The sequence below is a fragment of the Haliotis rubra genome, unplaced genomic scaffold (assembly GCF_003918875.1).
Source record: "Haliotis rubra isolate DU_JTF1 unplaced genomic scaffold, ASM391887v1 Scf895, whole genome shotgun sequence".
Taxonomy (NCBI): Eukaryota; Metazoa; Mollusca; class Gastropoda; order Lepetellida; family Haliotidae; genus Haliotis; species Haliotis rubra.
Window position 1 is genome coordinate 251888 of NW_025767629.1, and position 24653 is coordinate 276540.

General features: G+C 40.5%; 2 protein-coding genes across 5 annotated transcripts in view; one reads left to right on the forward strand and one right to left on the reverse strand.

Annotated features, from left to right (window-relative positions):
- Window positions 1-24653, forward strand: part of LOC124263694 (receptor-type tyrosine-protein phosphatase alpha-like) — a 310238-nt gene that overhangs the window by 209344 nt on the left and 76241 nt on the right. The gene's annotated exons all lie outside the window — the stretch shown is intronic.
- LOC124263693 (multiple epidermal growth factor-like domains protein 11) overlaps window positions 1-24653 on the reverse strand; it is a 134312-nt gene that overhangs the window by 102606 nt on the left and 7053 nt on the right. Inside the window, exons 2-13 of the mRNA XM_046698355.1 lie at window positions 17154-17369; window positions 15104-15331; window positions 8196-8348; window positions 7775-7921; window positions 6479-6625; window positions 6225-6365; window positions 5971-6111; window positions 5717-5857; window positions 5463-5615; window positions 4723-4860; window positions 3233-3376; window positions 2630-2779 (exon numbers count right to left, since the gene is read on the reverse strand). Of these exons, the coding sequence (XP_046554311.1) occupies window positions 2630-2779; window positions 3233-3376; window positions 4723-4860; window positions 5463-5615; window positions 5717-5857; window positions 5971-6111; window positions 6225-6365; window positions 6479-6625; window positions 7775-7921; window positions 8196-8348; window positions 15104-15331; window positions 17154-17369 (1899 nt within the window). The remainder of the gene's footprint in view (window positions 1-2629; window positions 2780-3232; window positions 3377-4722; window positions 4861-5462; window positions 5616-5716; window positions 5858-5970; window positions 6112-6224; window positions 6366-6478; window positions 6626-7774; window positions 7922-8195; window positions 8349-15103; window positions 15332-17153; window positions 17370-24653) is intronic.

Genomic DNA, 24653 nt, shown 5'->3' on the forward strand with positions numbered 1-24653 from the left:
TTAAAGAAGTTGTCATCCATATATACTTGTTCTATCTGACTTCAAACTTGTAAAATGCCACTCAAAGAAGTCAGTTGTTCCCTATTAATACGCAGAAATATATGGCACAAGTCAAAATTGGGACATCGGTTTTTGTCACTGATGTGTCATTCTTTAATATTTCCACCGCATGTCTGCCATAAATCTGTGCGGACGTTTTATTGAGGCCTTCAGTGTTATAACATTGATTGAACACATTTTGAGCAAGTCTTATGACGGTCTCTTGGATTTTGTGAAAAAGAGTATGAATAATATAACCGATAATAAGATGTCTTCCTCAGCATGAGTATACACCATTACAGGTAAACACAGTGTCGTTAATAAACACTAATCGGCGCATTTCAGATATTACAAAAATAACTATGCATATCAGTTCCGTAACAAAATAGTTGTTATCAATGCGCTATGATCTTGTATAATTTCAGTAGCCGTATATCCAGTGGTTTCTGAAGTATAGAATAGTTACCACAAATTACGTCCCTGCATGGGCTGTTACTCATTTTGGACAAAATCATAATATAACTTCCTTAAATCCTACATACAATTCTATTTGACTATGAGTTCGAAATCAGTTTTAAAGTAACTTGGCCATATTACTCAGAAGGCAGTCATGCAATGCATGACGTCAACACATCATCGGTAAAGAAGAAACATACTTTGTAAACAGTCATCTCCAATGAAACCAGTGACACAGCCGTCGGGACACTTTCCAGTCACGTGATGACATTGGTTAGATGGCGTCTTACAGTGACGGTTACTGCAGGACTTGCGACATCCTTCTCCGTACATCCCGTAGACACACTCTGGAATAGCGGTGGAAGTCAGAGATCTACAAATTAAGGGGTAAGTAAGAAAGGACCAGATATTTACACAGTTAAATTCGGCCTTGCTGAGAAGTGCATAGGCTGTCCACAGATTTCTGGGAAACAGCAAGCACTACGGTCTGATTTTGCTGAAATTGGTTCTCCCTCGGACGATATCTGTTTTGTAAATCAATCTATTCAAATGTATTGATATATATTCTGTAACCATATACTACCAAGTGAATAGAGGGATCGAATTTATTTAACCAAATCTTTCATTTAGGTATGGTTGAGGTGGAAGTACCTATCTGATAACGTGGCTTTACATTTCAACACAGACCCTGAATCACAACACAAATCTCACATCAAGCATGAACTGCACGCCCTGCATTAGCACAAGACAGTATCCAATTATCAGGTCTCTTCTAACCCTTTTGTGACCATAAATTTGAACTCACTCACTCATGCTCACCCTTTCAGCGTTGTCACAACCCCTAGTGTACAGTACACAACCCTGTGCACTTAAAAGAACCTACGAATACGTTGGTATATGACCAGATGGTGGCCACATGAATACGTGTAAACACCTAGTTGCGGGTAAAGTTACGTGAAGTGAACTTGCACAAAGTACTGTGACTCTGCGTCCCAGTCCACCCAGCTGTGAATGGGTGCCTCGTAAGGATGAGAAAGACACAATAACTCGGTGCGCCTAGTGGCTGCAGAAGTTGTATGATCCCCGGGGAGTTGATATTGATAATACGATGTGTAGTTGAGATTGACATCCAGTGAAATGTCAGCGCCTTGAGCATGTACTAGATACATGGATATGTGCGCTGTTTAATATATCCTATAATAATAAACCCGGCTCTATGTAGAGCGCCAAAAGAGGAGGAGTCGATATCAACATTGGGGCGATCGGGAAGCAAGAGCAACATCTTGACATCATTGGAATGGAAACAGTAGAGTCGTGGTGTTGGACGGTATAAAATGTGACAGGCCAACTAATTTGGTTCTTGTAAATGGATGTTAGACTAGCCAGCGACACGTTGACAGAAGCTGCCTTGTCGTCTTGTTCATTAACGTGAATTATAGTCAAATCTATGAACTGCCAGATAACAATGCTAGACCGTATGGTACTCGGGTCGTCACAGATTATTACCGACGAGAAGGTATCCGCACACAGGACTGTTATTTCACTTTCACTATCAATTTCCTTCCCATATGGCCACAAGAATGTATGTATTTATATACGCCCGCCTGTAAATAAAGATGTTATTGCTTCAATATTTGTCCCCGTGGTAGTGTAGTTACAGACTATTAATTGTGGTGGCGTGTGGTCCTGTGCACAGAGCGCAGAGCGCAGGTCACGAATCGGACAGGCCTTGGATGGGTCACCGTGTTTGACAGCTTGACTCCTGAGAGATTCTAGGATTTCCCGTCCTACCCCACAACGAAGCACATGTGACACATGTGGTCTCACCTTTGGCAAGTGAGTTTGTTCAAAATTGCCTCTGTTCACCAAGCAAAAAATGGGTACCCTGTTGGATAAAGTCATGTGACCATCTAGCAGCTAACAGGCAGCTTGGGTTATACGGGGTTATAATAATCAGGGTGTTAGCACTTTGAGCATGCTTTGTTGCGCGGATATTAGCGCATTATATGACTTCTCATCATTATTATTATTATTAATCGCAATAATAGCATTATGTTATTGCTATAGTCTTGCAACCAAAACTTGAGAAAGGTACAGATCCATAGTGTACATCAACGTACAATCCTGTACATACCTGTACAGTCAGTTCCTGCCCACCCCGCTTGGCAGCCTGCACTTGAACACGCCCCTGTGTTAGGAGGACAGGAAGCCAGGTTGTTGACACAGTGGCGGGAATAACAGGACTTGCTACAGTTGTCTCCGTACGTGACACCAGACGTGCATGCTGAAATAAATTGTGAGTTCAGTGAGGTCAGTTAGTTCTTATATCACTGGTACATGTGTATAGTAACTGCTTAAACTGCTCCAAACCGAATCATGATTTATCCTATTGTACGCTAACCATATCCAGACGTAATTGAAACAAAATTTGCTGTTTTACAGCGGTACTTTCGTTTGCATAAATTTTAAAGGAGGTATTTAACATAACCCATATCAATCATTGTAGTGAAGGATATTGGACTTCCTTTTCATTCATCTGCAACATTTAAAAAAAAGCACGCAATAAAGACAATGGATATTGGAAGGAATGGACTTTCGATTGTAAGTAGATCATGAGATGGCTTGATTTATTTAGCCATTCAGATGTTATGACGAGGGAACGAACATTACAGAAAAAGTTTTACAAACATATTTTCTGAAACGTTTTCACCGATAACGAGATATAAGGAGATATTATCTTGTCTACAGTCTGTTCCCTGATATCCAGCCGCACATCCACCGACACATTGCCCATGTGTTACATTACAGCTGGAGGCCATCTTGCAGCCACGTGCAGCACAGGACTGGCCACAGTTGGCTCCATAATTCCGAGAGTTGCATACTGAGCAGTATTGGAATAACATGGATTAATGCTAATATTAGTGTGCGGACCTAGAGGAGCATACTTGCAAATATAATAATCAAATTCATTAAAATATATACTCGTAAAAATTGAAACAAACTGATCTTTGTACGCAAAAATATATTATTCAAATTATTCAAACGCGGCGACGACAAAATGGATACTGCTACAAATAAGTAACAGCAGTTGACAATAAAACCGAGATTCAGCTGCAAGTTTTTCTTGTGGAAAATCATAATGGTAAACCAAAAGTCACTGTGTTCTTCAATCTGATTGGTTGAAAAACGTGATCAAATGGTATTCGATTCCCGGAAATTCGCTGCGTATTAATACATACAAACATCTCTCACACCATTGTATTGTTACGTCATCAGCTGTGATGACGTCATTAAAATCATATTGTGACGTAAAGTCCGAATGACGTCATAAATTAGCAGTTCCAGATACTACCATGGGAGACGGCCGTCTGATGTACCCGTACTCGATGTCAATGAGTGCAGACACAAAAACGTGTGTGGACGTTTTGGTTTACTTTTGTGTTTACAATGTCGATAAACATTATGTGTTGGCCAATTCCCGGGTGTTATTGAATATTTGAAGCACGGGAATATTTCCCGTGCTTCAAATAATCAATACACCCGGAAATTGGCCAACACATGATGTTTATCTCCTAAGTAGGAGCTATGATGTTCTCGACTGCAAAAACAGAATCTGGTTTCTTCAGTTCTGTTTAACTGGGAAGTCATTCTGCCAATTCGAAAACCACGGCAAAAGTCTAGTCTATTTGGAGCAGAAAAACTGCAATGATCTATTGTAGACAGGTTATTCAGAGCATCCATGGTCTGTCTATGGACTTCAGTATCCGTACCAACATCATCGGATTTCACGTGACCTATAGACACTATATCTTACGACTCATGTACAAAAGTGTTTGATCACTGCCGGGCTTACAACATTCAAGTACTTTGTAAAGATTCCAAGATGTTAGGTTGGATATTACCATGTTGGAATTATCAGCGACCAAAATGTAATCCTATTTAGTTCCGTGAACCATGTGTTGCTGTGTTTGTTCATGTGAACAACTCATTAAAAGTTTGCATTTACATGCGTTTTCAAATGACGATGTCACTAACTGAATTCTGATATTAGTAATGAAGACAAAATTCATAAAAGTGTCTTTTGAAAACAAAAATATGCATGTTTGGCGCCATTGCCTGGTGAAGTTAAAGACACTTTTGTCAGCATAAAACGTCCACAAGACCCTGATTCCGTTATAAAAACACATTTTAAAAGTATGAGGTGACGTAAGTAACCTCAAACATTACCTTGTGTACAGTATTGTCCGTGGTATCCAGCCAAACATCCACCGATACAACTCCACTGTATTCCACCACAGGTATGACTGCAGTGAGTGTTACTACACAGTTGGTTGCAGCTGCTTCCATAATATCCGGAGGCGCATACTGCAAAACATAAATGTCGTGTCTGAATCTATGTATTCAGTAAAATCTATGTCTCATCCACTCAGTATGCTTATTGCCAATCAGATAAAAGGCCAGTATGTTCTACATGTAACTGATGGGATACTGATTCTTGTGATGCCACAGTTTAAGTCAAAGCCAGTGGCAATGTGACTGGGCTATACTATCAAACACAAGATGCAAGCAGTTCATCCATAGTCTGTGATCTGACATATCAACTGGACTTGGGTGTTCTAAATGGATGGAGTTTCTAATAAAGGATGTGTTCCATCCCAAAATGGTGTTGCATTTTCAGATAATTACCAACATAAATTTGACAAAATTACAAAGAAAGGTACAACAAAGTTATGAATAAGTTATGACACAATGACCAACGTGTATAAATATACTCTATCAAAACATAATAACTTCTTCATCACACAATATCATTCTAAAAACCTTAAAAACCTGTTGTCATCGCACACAGCTGGGGAATATTACTGACAGTGATATGATTATGTCCCAGTAACCGTCTAATAACAAAAACACGACTTACCAAATGGTATAAATCGACAGTGTGCATTGACGTACAATTCTGTACATACCTGTACAGTCTGGTCTTGCCCACCCTGGTTGGCACCATGAACACGCCCCTGTGGCAGGAGGACAGGAGTCTCCTGCGTTGCGACAGTGACGGGAGTTGCAGTACTTGCTACAGCTGTCTCCATAACGACCAGGCACACATTCTGAAATACATGCTCATTTGAATAACGCCACTTATCTGTTACATATGGTCAAAAGGTGACTTACAAAACGGTACAAATCGACATTGTGCATTGACGTACAATTCTGTACATACCTGTACAGTCTGGTCTTGCCCACGCTGGTTGGCACCATGAACACGCCCCTGTGGCAGGAGGACAGGAGTCTCCTGCGTTGCGACAGTGACGGGAGTTGCAGTACTTGCTACAGCTGTCTCCATAACGACCAGGCACACATTCTGAAATACATGCTCATTTGAATAACGCCACTTATCTGTTACATATGGTCAAAAGGTGACTTACAAAACGGTACAAATCGACATTGTGCATTGACGTACAATTCTGTACATACCTGTACAGTCTGGTCTTGCCCACCCTGGTTGGCACCATGAACACGCCCCTGTGGCAGGAGGACAGGAGTCTCCTGCGTTGCGACAGTGACGGGAGTTGCAGTACTTGCTACAGCTGTCTCCATAACGACCAGGCACACATTCTGAAATACATGCTCATTTGAATAACGCCACTTATCTGTTACATATGGTCAAAAGGTGACTTACAAAACGGTACAAATCGACATTGTGCATTGACGTACAATCCTGTACACACCTGTACAGTCTGGTCCTGCCCACCCTGGTTGGCACGCTGAACACGCCCCTGTGTCAGAAGGACAGGAATCCTCTGTGTTGAGGCAGTATCGGGAGTTGCAGTACTTGCTACAGCTGTCTCCATAACGACCAGGCACACATTCTGAAATACATGCTCATTTGAATAACGCCACTTATCTGTTACATATGGTCAAAAGGTGACTTACAAAACGGTACAAATCGACATTGTGCATTGACGTACAATCCTGTACATACCTGTACAGTCTGGTCCTGCCCACCCTGGTTGGCACGCTGAACACGCCCCTGTGTCAGGGGGACAGGGGTCTCTCGTGTTGAGGCAGTATCGGGAGTTGCAGTCCTTGCTACAGCTGTCTCCATAACGACCAGACGCACACGCTGAACCTATAGTTGAGTGACGTCACTTATTTCTTACATTATTCGTGTATTCAAATATGCTGAAACTGCTTACTCTTCTCCAACTGCAGTAAGGCCATTGCATGATGATTAAACCTTGAACAGCAATTTATGCACAGCGATCGGGTCTGCTTAAGAAGATATTTATATTCTTGATTGCTCAACAAAAACATATTCAAGCGAATTCATTAACGAATCAGTGTATTGAGACAGGTTTAACTTTCTTTGTCCTCAAATTCAATATTTCTATAAATGAGGCATAACTGAATTTAAGTGAACTCAAACCCCAAAGTCAATTTGATCTAGACAAAGAATTAGGGAGAAGAAAAAAGAAACCTTTTCGATTGTAAGACGATAATGAGATGACCATTTGCCAAAAAACGGTTTCTGTCATGCCGTAAGAATGTTTTCCGTGGTATCAGGAGGTGGATGCTAGAAACTATTACCGTCCTAAATTTATCCAAGTTGACTTAATTCAGCGTGTTAAGAAGAATGCTTGGTTTTAGTAGGATACAAGGCCAATATGCACAAACTTCGTGTAGGTGATGGCAGTTTTATTTGGCCGTCAGTTGCTTCGGAGTGTCTGTCACGTTGGGTTAAGACTAAGTTGCAGTGTGATTGGGCTTTCATTGCCAAAATGCACGATTCAGAGAACTGTAAACCATTTCATGCATAGCAAAGCCTTTGATCTGACACATGCCGGCGAGATAATTGTATCAGAACAGCAGTATCTTAATCATAACAATATCAACGAGTTATCCTGGTCCGCAGTAGCACTTGCCTTTGGGTATATTTGAAAAAACATTCCGTAATTGAATCTATTCGTACTACGTTATAATGAAGCTTTTCATTTTCTTCTTAAATCAATGAGCACAATGCATCACCCATAATCATCAGAGTACTGCAATTAACAACGCTCATTTCTGTATAAGCTTAATAGTTGTAAATCCTGTGATTTCTGTAGTATAGGTATCATATATTACGCCCCTAACTATCACTTCGTTGGGTGAAAATGTTGCTTTAACATCCTTGCGTTATATTTTATGAGTAAACAATGTGATACTTAAAATATCACGACAGTACCACCCATTGGGCACTAGTAAAATGTCAGCAGATTGTCAGTAAAACAAAACATACTTTGTAAACAGTCATCTCCCGTGTAACCAGGCATACAGCCGTTGGGACACCTTCCAGTCACGTGATCACATGTGTTAGATGGCGTCTGACAGTGACGGCTGCTGCAGGACTTGCTACATTCTTCTCCATAAATCGAAGTGCCACAGGCTGAAAGGCATGGCGAGTTATATCAGGAAGTATTTAATTACTGTTGTAGGCAAAGTAATCATTTTCACACTAATATACTGATCTTGGGGCACACGATGAGATGATTTGTGGGATTTATCATTTCCAACACTCATTTGTCTCAAACAATTATTGATTGTTATTTGTATAGCTGTAAATACAACTGTAGGCAACAACATTTGACAATTGTTAGTTCAATCCTACAATAGAAGTGGTGTGTGGTATAATGGGTAAAGTGATATGTTACACGTATTACCTTGAGTACAGTCCGTTCCCTGATATCCAGCCGCACATCCACCGACACACTGTCCAAGTGTTACATCACAGCTGGAGTCCATCTTGCAGTGACGTGTATCACAGGACTGGCCACAGTTGACTCCATAATGCTCCAAATCGCATGCTCTGGGTACTGAGCAGTATGGGAATAATATGGGTTAATACTCATATAAGTGTATGGAGGCTGACACTCATGCCAGTTTAGCAAGAAGCTTGCTTGGCAAAACAAGCTCTCTTTTCAGTGCAGAACAATTAGAGTAAGTGAGTGAGTTTGGTTTTTCGCCGCTTTAAGTAATATTCCAGAAATATCACGTAGGGGGACAGCAGATATGGGCTTCACACATTGTACCAATGCAGGGAATCGAACCCGGGCCTTCGGCATGAAGAGCGGCGAACGCTTTAACCACCAGGCTACCCCACCGCCCTTGCAAACCAATTTGAAGTATAAAACACTATTATCGAAAGAATATTATTTGACACCCTCAACACAGGTGCGCGGAGCAGGCCGCCTAAACGGTCATATCAACATGTTTGTGGTTATTTACTACAGTATCTACACTGGCATGCGTTTTTCCCCAACAATTTAGAGGATTGTTCTGAACGGAGGTGGGCTTCTTTCAGACATCAATAATACCTTTAACTTTCAGTTGCAGAATCAATTAAACTGTTTCAAACGGTATAAATATAGTGATATATCACAGGTTATTGTACATTTTACTGTACTACAAACAATGTCACAATTTATACCCTTTTCCAAACACAAAAAAACCTAGTTTTGGTGTATAATTCCCAGACAAACTGACGAGAAAATAATGAACAAATTCGTGCCCAGTATTAAATAACGCATCAGTTTTGAAATATACATGTTAAGTATGTCATTCATGTAAACGTGTTGCCTAACGGGTGCCTTCGTGTCCAAATACAATATACAAGAACCCAACCTAACCTGTTATTTATTCAGGTCATGTGTCTAAAAGCATCACATTCTGTTACACAAATCAAGGCTCTTTATACTATGATCAATCAAAATATGCCATGTTCCCATACGGTGTGCAACCAGCCATGTAAACAGGGGCATGCTACTCGTCGTGTCATGGGACCTGCGGCTCTACACTCTGCATATTTTAATGCTCTCCACAATGGACAATAGAACAAGGGCATAGTTAATGCAGTAAGTGAGTGAATATGGTTTTACGCCAATTTTAGCAATACTCCAGCAATATCAGCGAGGAACACCAGAAATGGGCTTCACACATTGCAGCCATGTCGGGAATCGAACCCGGGTCTGCGGCCAACGTTGGGCCAACGTCTGAATGCTATCTGGGAAGAAAATACTTGACTCATTGAAGACACTCCAACTATTTCATTATTTTGTTTAATATGTTCAAATTTAGTCATTGATTTCTGCACTTAGTAAACAAATAAGCAACAAGTCAAAGACAACTGGGCAGTATTAAAGTCAGTAGTGAATATGTCCCTTGTTTGTACTTTCATTTTATCAAATATAGAGGGTATTTCATGTTTCCAATGCAATATCAGTTACCTCTCATCTCATAATGGAGAAATGCTGATATTTGCAGAGATATTACACTGGAAACATGACAAATTCTATATATTCGATGCTTCAATGATGGAAAAGAGGCATGTTCATTGTTGCACTGTCACCAACCAACGACTATTAAATGATGTCAGGTTAATTGTAATAGTGAGGTAACCGCATTCTACAGGTGACGTAAACATCTTTATGATATTATTACAGAGTTTAGAAAACTCAGTCATTCACTCTTATGATTAACAATAATTACTCTCCTCTTACAATATCAAAATTTGGAATTTTTGTTAATCCTAACGACCCAAATGTTGAGACAAACACTTAAAAAAATTGAAGACTTTCGATTTTATTATTATTTTTATTTCGACCACCGACCCTAGGTTTTTGGGAAAAAAATCCGTAAACCAATTAATAAAAATAAACGGCCTTATGGTCGGTCAATCGATATACTAATGTCGTCTTTCTACGACATGTCAACTACAGATATAGCTAAGCCATGACGTCAAAAATGTATCTGATTCACATTTTCTACAATTGGGTAACATCTGGCAAATTACATTTATGCCATGGCCAAATAGACGATTCATTTTCCCATACGGTGTGCAACAAGCCATGTAAACAAGGGCATGCTACTCGTCGTGTCATGGGACCTGCGGCTCTACACTCTGCATATTTTAATGCTCTCCAAAATGGACAATAGAACAATGACATAGTAAATGCAGTTACTGTAAGTGAGTGAGTTTGGTTTTACGCCGCTTTTAGCAATATTCCAGCAATATCAGGGCAGGGAACACCAGAAATGGGCTTCACACATTGTACCCATGTGGGGAATCGAACCCGGGTCTTCGGCTTGACGAGCGGACGCTTTAACCAATAGGCTACCCCACCTCCCCAAATACAGTAAGAATAGTTTGGGACGAAGGGAACGTTAGACTTGCTTTAAATTCCATAAAAATAAGACATAATAAATATGAACGTTAAGATACATTGATACAAACAATTGCTATGCCATGAAGGTTGAATACTGATGTCACCCAGACCAATGGGTTATAGTAAGTAGGTATGTAGAATTTGCTCTTCAGATTCAAGTGGCATGATCTTCTCTTGTCTCCAATTCATATACCAAATACCCATACATACCCAGCTTGTCTACGATTAGATATACCTACCTGGTCTACGATCAGACATACCCACCTGGTCTACGATCAGACACACCCATCCGGTCTAAGAACAGACATACTCACCTGGTCTACGATCAGACATACCCACCTGGTCTACGATCAGACATACCCACCTGGTCTACGATCACACATACCCACCTCGTTTACGATCAGAAAAAACCACCTGGTCTACGATCAGACATACTCACCTGGTCTAAGATCAGACATACCCACCTGGTCTACGATCAGACACACCCACCTGGTCTACGATCAGCCACACCCACCTGGTCTACGATCAGACATACTCACCTGGTCTAAGATCAGACACACCCACCTGGACTACGATCAGACATACTCACCTGGTCTACGATCAGACATACCCACCTGGTCTACGATCAGACATACTCACCTGGTCTACGATCAGACATACCCACTAGGTCTACGATCAGACAAACTCAATTGGTCTAAGATCAGACATACCCACCTGGTCTACGATCACACATACCCACCTCGTCTACGATCAGAAAAAACCCACCTGGTCTACGATCAGACACATCCACCTGGTCTACGATCAGACATACCCACTTGGTCTACGATCACACCCACCCACCTGGTCTTCGATCAGACATACCCAACTGGTCTACGATCACACACACCCATCTGGTCTACGATCAGACACACCCACCTGGTCTTCGATCAGACATACCCACGTGGTCTACGATCACACACACCCACCTGCTCTTCGATCAGACATACCCACTTGGTCTACGATCACACCCACCCACCTGGTCTTCGATCAGACATACCCAACTGGTCTACGATCAGACACACCCATCTGGTCAACGATCAGACACACCCACCTGCTCTTCGATCAGACATACCCACTTGGTCTACGATCAAACACACCCACCTGGTCTTCGATCAGACATACCCACCTGGTCTACGATCACACACACCCACCTGGTCTTCTATCAGACATACCAACCTGGTCTTCGATCAGACATACCCACCTGGTCTACGATCAAACACACCCATCTGGTCTACGATCAGACACACCCACCTTGTCTACGATCAGACATACCAACCTGGTCTACAATCAGACACAACCACTCCGTCTGGTCTACGATCAGACGTACCCACCTGGTCTACGATCAAACCTATCCACCTGGTCTACGATCAGACACACCCACCTGGTCTACGAGCAGACACACCCACCGGGTCTACGATCAGACACACCCACCTGGTCTACGATCAGACAAATCCCCTTCGTCTACCATCAGACACACCCACCTGGTCTACGATCTGTCACATCCAGCTTGTCTACGATCATACACATTCAACCTGGTCTACGATCATACACACCTGGTCTACGCTCAGACATACACACCCACCTGGACTAAGATCAAACATACCCACTTGAAATACGATCAGACATACCCAACTGGTCTACGATCAAACACTCCCACCTGGTCTACGATGAAACTTATCCACCTGGTCTACCATCAGACATACCCACCTGGTCTACGATCAAACACTCCCACCTGGTCTACGATCAGATCCACCCACCTGGTCTACGATCAGACATACACACCTGGTCTACCAACAGATACACCCACCTGGTCTACGGTCAAACTTACCCACCTGGTCTACGATCATACACACCTGGTCTACGATCAGACACACCCACCTGATCTTAGAACAGACATACTCACCTGGTCTACGATCAGACATACCCACCTGGTCTACGATCAGACATACCCACCTGGTCTACGATCAAACACACCCACCTGGTCTACGATCAAACATACCTACCTGGTCCACGATCAGACACACCCATCTGGTTTACGATCAGACACATTCACCTGATCTACGATCATACACACCCACCTGGTCTTCGATCAGACATACCCACCTGGTCTACGATCATACACACCCACCTGCTCTACGATCAGACATACACACCTGGTCCACGATCAAACACACTCACCTGATCTACGATCAGACACACCCACCTGGCATACGATCATACACACCTGGTCTACGATCAGACATAGACACCCACCTGGTCAACGATAAAACATACCCACATGGTCTACGATCAGACAAACCCCCCTGATCTTCGATCAGAAACACTCACCTGCTCTACGATCATACACCCCCAACTGGTCTGCGATTAGACATACCAACCTGGTCTACGATCAGACACACTCACCTGATCTACGATCATACACATCCACCTGGTCTACGATCAGATATACCCACCTGCTCTACGATTAGACATACCCACCTGCTCTACGATCATACACCCCCAAATGGTCTACGATTAGACATACCCATCTGGTTTACGATCAGACACACCCACCTGGTCTATAATCATACACCCCCAACTGGTCTACGATTGGACATACCCACCTGGTCTACGATCAGACACACCCATCTGGTCTTCGATCAGACACACCCACCTGGTCTTCGATCAGACATACCCACTTGGTCTACGATCACACACCCCCACCTGCTCTTCGATCAGACATACCCACTTGGTCTACGATCAAACACACCCACCTGGTCTTCGATCAGACGTATCCACTTGGTCTACGATCACACACACCCACCTGGTCTTCTATCAGACATACCAACCTGCTCTTCGATCAGACATACCCACCTGGTCTACGATCAAACACACCCATCTGGTCTACGATCAGACACACCCACCTTGTCTTCGATCAGACATACCAACCTGGTCTACAATCAGACACAACCACTCCGTCTGGTCTACGATCAGACATACCCACCTTGTCTACGATCAGACACACCCACCGGGTCTACGATCAGACACACCCACCTGGTCTACGATCAAACATTCTCCCCTGGTCTACGATCAGACACACCCACCTGGTCTACGATCAGACATATCCCCTTCGTCTACCATCAGACACACCCACCTGGTCTACGATCAGTCACACCCACCTGGTCTACTATCAGACATACCCAGTTGGTCTACGATCAAACACACCCACCTGGTCTACGATCAGTCACACCAACCTGGTCTACGATCAGTCACACCCACCTGGACCCTTGTTCTCGAAACGTTCGTAGCCCTAAGAATTCGTAACTTTGATCGTATCCAATGTGTTAAGAATGGGCTTAAGAAGTTCGTAGGGCTACGGACGTTTCGAGAATAGCTCGCCTGGTCTACGATCAAACACACCCACCTGGTCTACGATCAAACATACTGACACGATCTGGGATCCGAACTTCCCACACTCGGTGGCGACAAACACACAAACACACTACTGATTTCCTCAAACATCTTAGAATCAAATACCAAATGGTATTTGTCACCAAAACTAAGTGTCTAGATGAAATCAAACGAAGCATATTCGGTGTGAAAACGAATGCTGTGCTCCTACTACTGCGTTTGTTGGAAATGTCACCAAAGAAAAATTCAGTATATACACTGTGTAGGTTTTGGGTAGGTGGGCAGGTCTAATGCCGGGCTGGGTGTTAAGGTCTGATCGCAGACCGGGGAGAAAGTAATGATCGTCTGTTCATAGAGCAAATGGGTACGTCTGATCGTAGAGTAGGCGGGAGGGTCAAATTGTAGAACAGGTGCGTAGATATGATCATAAACCATGTGCTCATGTATGATCGTTGATCAAGTGGTTAAAGTCGTAGAGTGTCTGGAGTTCTAATCAGGACCAGGTGGGAACGTATGATCGTGAAGGTTTGGTCAGGGACCAGTCCGATATGTGTTCAGCCAGGTTCAACACAATAAACTTATCTAATCAAATACAATATTCTAATTACAGTGTCTGTATGTGTTGTACTTGAATGTTCAATAGTTCTGAGCACATAACGAAATATACATTCCCACAGACGTTAAGCTGGTTCTAGAAACAAACTAGTTTATAGTGCATCCTACTTATAACCATCCGAAGTGTTTATCAGACTAGTTTCATATCTGACGCTGAAAGATGGATCCGTCTACCTGACTACAGAGGGGATCTGTCAGCAGGTGGTAACATTAGTCATATTATATTATCGAATACCTGTCCGTAATCATACCCCGATTACGTGTATTCTGCTCATTACGTCAATCTTTGGTTTGTGGTATCTAGACTTGATTATTTCCTGGTTACTGTGTTCTAGCTGGTCTGTCGTTGTTTGTATACCTACCCCACACCTGTACTTCAGCGAAGTCCAAGATAGCACCATACTCATCATTATCAGTCTCTGTGTATACGGTCAGGTAGCGCCAGGTCCCAGGACAGGTGACATTCAGGACATCAGGAATGTCTGTACCGTCAGCACGTCCTCTAACTGTGTCACATATATCTCCTTCTTTGGGGTCAGATGAATTTGTCCCAGAGGTGTAGAGTTGGAGGCCATTACGTCGTTTCTTATCTGAAAAAATACGTTTGCAATGTGTCATATTATCACGTTCATCATTAATATATTTAATTCACTTCATAGATATGACCGAACTGAAGTTGCTTATGACATTTTGATACACGTCAACAAGTGGTTGGACTGACTGAGCGTCTCGTTGTGAGTAGCATTTAACAATTCAACCTTCCATGTACTTCTCGACACATTAATCCAACGTTCGGTTGCAGCAACGTGTCAGTAACACTAGTAGCTGGAAACAGCTACATTAAAACTTTAATCATCCATCGGAGTGTCAGTAAAGCTCAGATAATGTGCCATTACTTGTATCAAATGTTAAAAGATACCATGCATGCGTAAATTAACTGTAAACGTAATGTACTACTAGGATTGGTTTGAGAGGATACTAGTTTTAAACTCTTATACATTGTACTTTTACATTCATTAATGGGCAGTGGAAGGGGCTTAGCACTTGTCTCCCATCTCCTATTAAATCCCAAGTCTCTCGAGGCGCTACTTCCAGTACTAATCTGGTTCCCGGCTCCCTTTGCGCGCGCCAACTTGCGATATGCGAGACGGGACTCAGGTACTTCAGGTACCAGATTTCCGGTGACAAGCGTATATTCAAATACCACTTCAGGTTCCAAATTGCGCAACCGCCAAATATGACTTTTACTAGACTGGACCAAGTGTACAACCATGCACGGATATTGGCAGTCGTAAGAGTTTGCTAATTTTGGGATGGTTAGATCGAAAATTTGTTATTCCTGCAAGGATAATCCGTTACTCACTGTCAACTGAAATCCATGAGACAATTCGAAAAGGTATGAAACGTTGTTGTCTCCGGAAGCACTAAGGTCTCGCGAAATACCCTGACATACTTACGGGCCCTATTGTGTGATGATAATATCCTGCCTAGTGGATTAGTGTAGCTGAGAGACAATTATTACCATCACTGTATTTGTTGTTCTTGTATTACACTGTCTCTATGAATTTGTACTGCCACACTATTTTGTATTGCCATAGTGATGTCTTAGTATTGACATGTATTTGATTTGTGAACAAATTTACATTTTGAACACAATTGTTAAATACAGCACATTTCCTTCTTGTCTGTTGGTTTGACACCTAGATCTTTAACGGACTATGATACCTGGTGAGCTTTTTAGTTTCAACGAGGGAATCAACGTGTTCGTTTTCTTATGTTCACAAATGGCAACGATATCGTCTTATCCCTATATCGCTGTATCGATATATCTTGTCACCATATCGCAATATCGCCTTTTCGTTTTATCGCCATACTGTGTTATGTTCTCGCTTTATGCTATCGCTAATACGTACTTTTTCGTACTATATCGTGTCGCGATATCGCCATGTCTTGTCATACTATATAATTATTGCGCTAATATTTCAGGGCGATATAGCAATGGACCGAAACAATAACCTGTCATTGAATCAAACTTCTAAAAGGTTGGTATCCGATCAAACGTCATTTTGTCATGACTCCATTGAGACATACGATATATATGGCTTTATCCGGACATTTTGTGTGATATTGGGTTTTGTTCAAAGTAGCACTAAATTACAACAAAATATCCATCAGTGAAAGTCAACTATGTGTTGAATATTGTTTCATTACTGTGATTCTGACACCCCCACCACCCGGGTTTAAGGTGAGTTTACATGTATGTTTTGCGGATTCCTTTGCTAGAGTCTTGGATGCTCCAACACTGTACAGATTTTACGTACACAGCACCATCCACTCACCACATTGTGTCAGTGGGTTTCAAGAAGCATCAACTAATACACCCTTTGAACAGCAAAAGTGTGACATACTTACAGTCTGTTCTGAAGTAGATGCTAACCACTGGTGACTGTACTTGCAACTGTAGATCCACCTTCCACCAAGCATTAGCTTGACTCTCACTGGTGTGTGCTGAGTACCTATCACTTGTTGCAGTAGTCACTCCATCTACAGCATTACCAGCAGACTGTGTAGGTTGACGTGTAGTGCTCATCCATGCTGGTGTTCCCTGGGCGACATTTTGCCTCACACCTACAGCATAGACAGTATATTGTAACATATTTGATAACCATATCTATCTCAGTCTGAATACACAAGAGACATCTGGTGACTTGTGGCGACACACCTGGCGCAGCGACCTAGGTTTAAACAATTATCTGTATGGAGTTGTGTCTCTTCCTCATGCCTGGATCCAATGATCTTCGATTCGAATCCTAGATTCAGGACCTTTTCAAGCATCCAGCTGATGCATCTGAAACACATCTGGCGCTGAACAAAAAGACACAGATGCAAACAAATAATCACTTCACTCTGATGTTATAAATTTCAGTTTAACAAAAGTATTTTAGCTTTAAATTGGACAGCACTTCAAGTCATTCGTACCATCCGTTTTTCGAGCCATTTATCATAAAAAATATTAGCTAGGATCTCTAAATGTGATTATAATATGTATTTCGTAGATAAATATTATGTGATTTGCATATCCTATTGAGTATTCGACAATATTCTCATAATTGAGTGAGTGTAGCTTTACGCTGCTTTTAGCAATATACCAGCATTATCACGACGGAAATGGGCTTCCATGGAAGGGAATTCCCCATGTGGGGAATCGAACCTGTGACGAGTGGGAGCTTTTACTACCAGGCTACCCCTCCGTCTAACAAATCTATGCTATCAAACTTAAAGGACAGCTCCTTGAAATGACAGTATCAGGTTCTTTGTTCAGCTGTGCTGCTGTAAGGTGTGTGTGTGTGTGTGTGTGTGTGTGTTTGTGTGTGTGTGGGGGGGGAAAGACCTTAGTGGTCTGTGGTTATTATTCAATTATTTTATGAGTGTTATGAGTTTTATTTGCTGATTCGAGTTTTCACACAGCAAAATCTTTTATTGAATTTTATAGAATTAATATCACACTCTGAATATGAGGTGAATTTAGGTGCTATTTATTAGGTCAAAAGCCAGTCTTGTTCGAAATACCATAGCGCATTTTGTTAAATCAAAGGGCGAGGTATCACAGCAGTTTAAAATAGATTTCATTCTTAACCACTCAAGATCTAGTACAAGGAACAACTCATAAGTTCTGAGTATTTATTTTCCATATCTGTGAACAATAAACGATTGTAGCTGTTAGCAAATAATATTCATGTGCCATGTGGGCCCGTATATGATTATTGCGTGCGTGAATGGGGGTGCAGTATATACAGGTTCCACTACACCTAAAGCAGAATCGCTTGCTCGTTGAGCCGGGCCGCAACTGAAGAGACTGTGATTGGATGAAATAGTGTAAGATGTTTATGTTTTTAAAAGCACATCCGTCCAGTCATTAAAACTGACCACAATTTTAAGTATTTAGTACTGTCATTTGTATCACCATGACTTATGCTTATGTGTGTACAGATATGTTCAAGTAGGTGACATTTGGTGCGGAACTAGGGTTGATGTGTTCAGCTTAACTGTGCTCGGAAAGTTAGCCGAACAAGTTTGCCAGAAATTGTGTTTTATTGTAGTTTAAAGGCCAGACTGTACCAATGTGTACATGGAATGGCTGTTGATAGTCTGGACAATCTATTAACGTGAATGGCGCAGCCTGGAATGAATGTATACTCAGGGGTCAGCTTCCGTCATTAAGTGTCTGACAGGAAAGACAGGAATAGTAAGCAGTTGAGGACTGGTGGTCGTCACTTAACTGAGAAAACAAACTTATATTCGCGCTCCTGTAAAACCTTCGGTGCAAATGACGTGTTCCTTTTGCAGTATAACAGTTCATTTTACTGTCTGTTATCATGGGTTTCCCCGTTGTTAAGATTTGAAGTTATGCTCATGTTGACTCAGTGATAAGTCTGGTATGTCATGTATGCTGGAAATATCTACCGCCCATAACGTTGTCTGATGTTTAATTGGTAGCCTCAAGAAATGAATTCACATTCAAATGAAATCACTGTAACATGGCTAGGTCTGAACGATTTGGATAATTTCATTGCTACTAAAAAGATTGTGGTAAATATTGACAAAGGTTTGTGTCTCTTCCACTTGAAACGAGACAGCAGTTACTAATGACTTACGATGTAAGATAATATGATAATAGTTAAATGGAATAGGATCTTTCACCTCTGTCATAGTTCACACATCATACAGAAGCATATCTACACTTACTGACCATTTCTATCTCAACACCAAGTGGTCAACTGAGGTCCAACACATGCCTATGTTGTCTAGGTACTCAGTAATGTTGAACCTCAAGTCCGTATGGCTGCAGGCTATGAAGGTGGCTATGATTATAAAAATCAAAAGTTTATTCTAATAGATATATATCTGTACATCATTCACTTTGTTTGACGACATACCAAACGATAAACAATGATAATGGCCTTTTACATTCACTCTATATGCAAAATCAACTACACTTCTTTTAACTGTATATTCCCTCTCAATGAGTTGTGTTTCTTAAAGGTCACACGTCACGTAAAACAAAACTGTGCATACCCTTGCATAACTCTGACATCTTTCGGTATGGACTTACAGTTACAAATCATCATAAAAGCAAATTCAACTTATAAAGTTGAGAAATAACGCGATGAAAAAACACCGCGAAATCGGAGTTCATACGATTCACTAAATTCACCCCAGCTTTGGGTGAAAAGTGGTTTCAATGGCTGTGCTGCGCTGCGCTGGGCTGCGCTCATAGCGCATGCTCAGTGAATAAGTTCGCGCAGCTTGGAAGCGGGATGTCCTGATTATAAGGTCATGAGCAGCAGTGGCTTAATCAAAAGAAATAGACAATAATCTACTCGTTACATAAAAGAATCTCGTTAGGATCTAGATCTACTCAGTTATGTGTCAACCAGTGAGGCGTTCGACATTTCAAGACGGAAAACCTTCGCTGGCGGTGTTCTGTTTCATGTGCAAAACAGCTATTTATTTCTTACCTATCTATAGACTAAACCTAGTCTGGTGTTTTTTCTTTCGTAATCTATATAAATGACCGGTCTAAAAACTATTATCCGGTTTGGACCAGTTTGCAGGTTTCAGGCGGCATGGCTGAACATTTAGGAATCATCCATAGGCACCCGACTCTGGTATATTTATAAGCATGACCTATATATATAAGATATATAGGTCATGCTTATAAATATATCATAGTCGGGCGCCTATGTAAGCACTCTTCTTAAATTTGTAAGTCATTTCGATGTAAATTTGTCAAACTTTCATGTTCAAGTTGCTCAAGATAAGCGCTCATAAAATATTATACAGTTTTACATGCAGAAAAAGCCATACGGAGTTGCTTCCCTTTACTCTATCTGAACTTTATAGAGCTCGTGTAGCCTATTTCAGCGTGAATTTCATTATTTAATATTTGGGAAATTGTGTTTTCTGCTATTGTATTGATCTTTAGGATTGTGGCAGAATATTCAGGATAATACTTGGTTTATTTATTGTGTGGACTTTAAGGAATATTTGAGGACATATACTATTGTCAATGTACTTTGCAGTTGCATATCCAGTTAAGGTTATCATTGTGACAGTTTGGGATATCATATTTAGGCATACTTAGACTAATGACCTAGTACTATGGAATGTAATACTTACCATATTCAGGTCAATTTAGACTAATTTGACCTTTTGTATTTTTCAGTTTTTCATCCTCAACCTTCACCACCTCCTCCACCTACCTTTGGTGCTACGTAATAACAGGTTGCAAATAAAAGGGTTCGGTATCCACGATAGGCGGTGAGTACTTGGTGAAGGCTTTGATGTGAGCTATTTTTCTAATGTTTTGTTGATATTTAAAAGGCGCGAGCTTTATAACAGTAGATTACCGATTAAACTGTTTATATAATTTCATTTGTCTATTTCACCACACGTTCTTCTTACCGATTAACCTTCTCAGTTCGACACTAAAAAGCAATGTCATTATTTAGCATTGACAGAATTTCTAACTGTGATAAATACTTCCCATCAAAAGTTTAGACTCACTTAAAGCACTCGGTATATATATATATATATATATATATATATATACACACACACACACACACACACACACAATGTCGACCTTTGAGCGACATTTGTGCGACCTTTAGGCGACAGCTGTCGCCCTAAGGATATATTTCTGTCGCCTGAATATCTGCATGTCACTACTGTGTTCATTTTCTTTCATAGCTATCTTTGAAGAACTTGTTGGTTTTTTGTACAACTCCTAAAGTTACAAGTTCATCTGAGCCATTCTCTCAATACACAGAGAGAACCTCTCAAGTCAACGGTGGGGCCCAGAATCGCTTCTGCTCCCTCGACATGTGACAAAACTGTATCTCTGACAATTGTGGCTCCTCCCCCCTGAAATAATGTCGTATGTCATACAAAAATGACTCATATCCAATCTTAATAATTAGTTACTTTAATTGGTCCCTTTCGGAGACTTTATTTGGTACCATCAAATTCTTCCAGTCATAAAATGACATTGCTAGTTATCCTTAAGCCATCCATCAACCAAACATTGACATATCTAACTAATATTTCAGACTGGTGGGAGCCAGAAGATACTTAATCAAATCATTTCAGATCCCCTTTATCAACAACCTGACCAACCTGACCATCTGTATCCCAAATGTCCATCCACCCAATTGTGTAGAAACACCAGTTTGAGCCTTTCACCCTCATTTATGTCAATTCAGAGAAATTGTTATTCCCCAAGAAAAGTGAATCAATAAGAATTCGGTTAGCTTGGTCAATGCACTTTCCTAGTACATTCACCCTTCTTAACTTGACTTCCAATTTTCCTTAAATATTTATAAAATGTATATAATGTTTTTAACTCTAAATACCCTGGTTATAGCTAATCACAGCTGTATGATTTTATGTTCACTCAGTGGGTGAAATTGACCTTTCACTTTTAGGCCAGTGTACATTCTTGTACTTTGAAGCAGTTCCGGTACGCAAAAAACCCAAAACGTCTCTCATTCTGACGCCTGATATTCAGGGTATCAGACTGACTTTTCGCACTGATATATTGTTTTCTTATTTTAAATATATATCTACCAACTAATAGATAAATAAAAAACCCAAAACAGTCAATAACCATTACTAATTTCAGGAACTAACCAAATCTGTAAGACTTGAATTCAGTAAAATTACTAATAGGCCAATTGTAGAGATAGCATAACACATTACAATCAGTGCTGGTCACCCAATGTTAGACTATGGGGTTAATACTTATTGTCATGGGTTTGCTCAAATAATGAGCAGATACTGCAGTGTTGAGAAAGACTTGTAGTTATAGTTTCATAATGTCACTCTCCATTGTTGCTCTTTCCTCTGATAGCTGAACTACACATATTTATATCAGCTACACATTTCCTAAATTGTTCATGCAAAGGAAATATGCATTTGCTCTCTTGACCATAATATGTTTCAGTTACATTATTTATATCAAGAGTTTCTAACTTTCAAATATAGCTTTTTGAACTCATGCTTTGAACCCTGTCCCTTTGGGTGTTTATGTGCCGTATATCTCCTCCACTGGTCTATCAGAGTGAAAATATCAGTGTGTAGTGATGAAATGTATATTTTGCACCATTTTCATGCTAATAATACTAATTACCTTAATCTGGGTACAAAGATTGTAGCCTACCACCTTATTACCTACAAGTAAAGGCTGTCTGGGTCAAACCTTGTTTGTTTTTAGTAACCTGATACATTTTGTGGCTGGTTATGACAAGAATTTGTAATTACCGGATAACACTTTTACTGCTGCTGAGAGATCCTAAAAGATAAAAACGTTTCTTGCATTTGGGCCAGGACTATAACCTCGTCTGTCCACATGCCAATGCCACTCAGCCTGCATAATTATGACCAATACATCCTCCTACTCATAGGTGACTCAACTGACAACCATAAATGTTGGTTACGTTGTATTTTTCTGCACTTGGTTCAAACTTGATATAGTTTCAAATGCTAGAGATTTTCCACTTCAATTTGGCAAACAAATACATGTACTGATGCACTTGAATCTGTTAATTGAATATTGTACATGAATACAGTCAGAATTCCCTTTTTGAGCTTTCGTAATTCCATTGCAGATATATCTTTGTATGTTTAATGCAGGAACATTTCTTCATCTCAAAGTCTTAACCCTGTGCATTGTGTAACATAAGGAAAGAGGGTAAACACCAGTGGACAGTTTAAGATTAACTGAAAATCAAGGATGAATCTCACTAAAGACATTAAGACATGTTAAAACTTGTTGGTAGGACAATAGACCAACTGTTTCTATGCAGGGATATGTTATTAGTCTTTTATGGATTATTAAGTTCCCTTAGCGGTCAAATTGCATAAAAGGGTAAGTTTGTTCAAAGGGGGTTTCTTGAACAAAGTTTTTCTTTTTTAAAAGTTTAACATTTCTTTCAATACAAACAGTAAGAATGAAAGCCTCTTCCTGTTGTAATTAAGTCACCTTTACAAAGCCATAACAACAGTTTCAGAAATGCCTCTTTGATATATCTATTCATGTAGAGTGCTATTCATCATTGGTCCATCATCGGCTAATAGTTTGCACTGTCGACTCATATCAACATCTCTGGACAGCACTTGGCAGACAGTATTGATATAAATCATAGAATTGATGATCGTTATTTGGAATAGTAACTTTGAACCAAAATTAAAAACAAATCTGAAAGAAATCAACATATTTTGTATTACTGGTGAGTTTTGACATTTATGCATGGATGACTACAAAAATCCTGAACATAATTTAGAAGCAACCCATGAATAAAGACATTACTTTGTATATTGTGTGAGTAAATTGAAACTATGATATTATGGGTATTCTTAAATTCCATTCAAATTGACTTGATGGCACAAGATTTTTCCTTTGGTCACCCTTCAAATCAAGTTCAAGTTGACAAATGCTGTAAAAAGTCAGGAAAGGTCTAGCCTGTCTCATAGTTCCTGAACTGCATTATTTTTACTTCCGTCTATGCTTTTTCTGCAATGATAAAGCCCTGATCGAAGCATGTGTAGATTTACTTGGGTTCAGAAATCTCCCATCTCACTAGAGCTCCTTTTCACTTTCAGTTTAAAAGGAATTGTTTGTTTTTATCAAAATTATATATATTCAGAGACAAAGTGCTAGTCTCAGATGGCCCTGTTAGATTTGGAAATCATATCCAATCCAGTTTATGCCTGGTAAGTCAATTTTATTTTACAAAAGTTTTTGTAAATGAAACATTGTAAATTCATAATTTATGTATGTTGTTAGGATGATAACCTAATCTAGTAGTATTTTAAATACTTTATCAGTTCAGAAGAAAAAATATAGTTTCT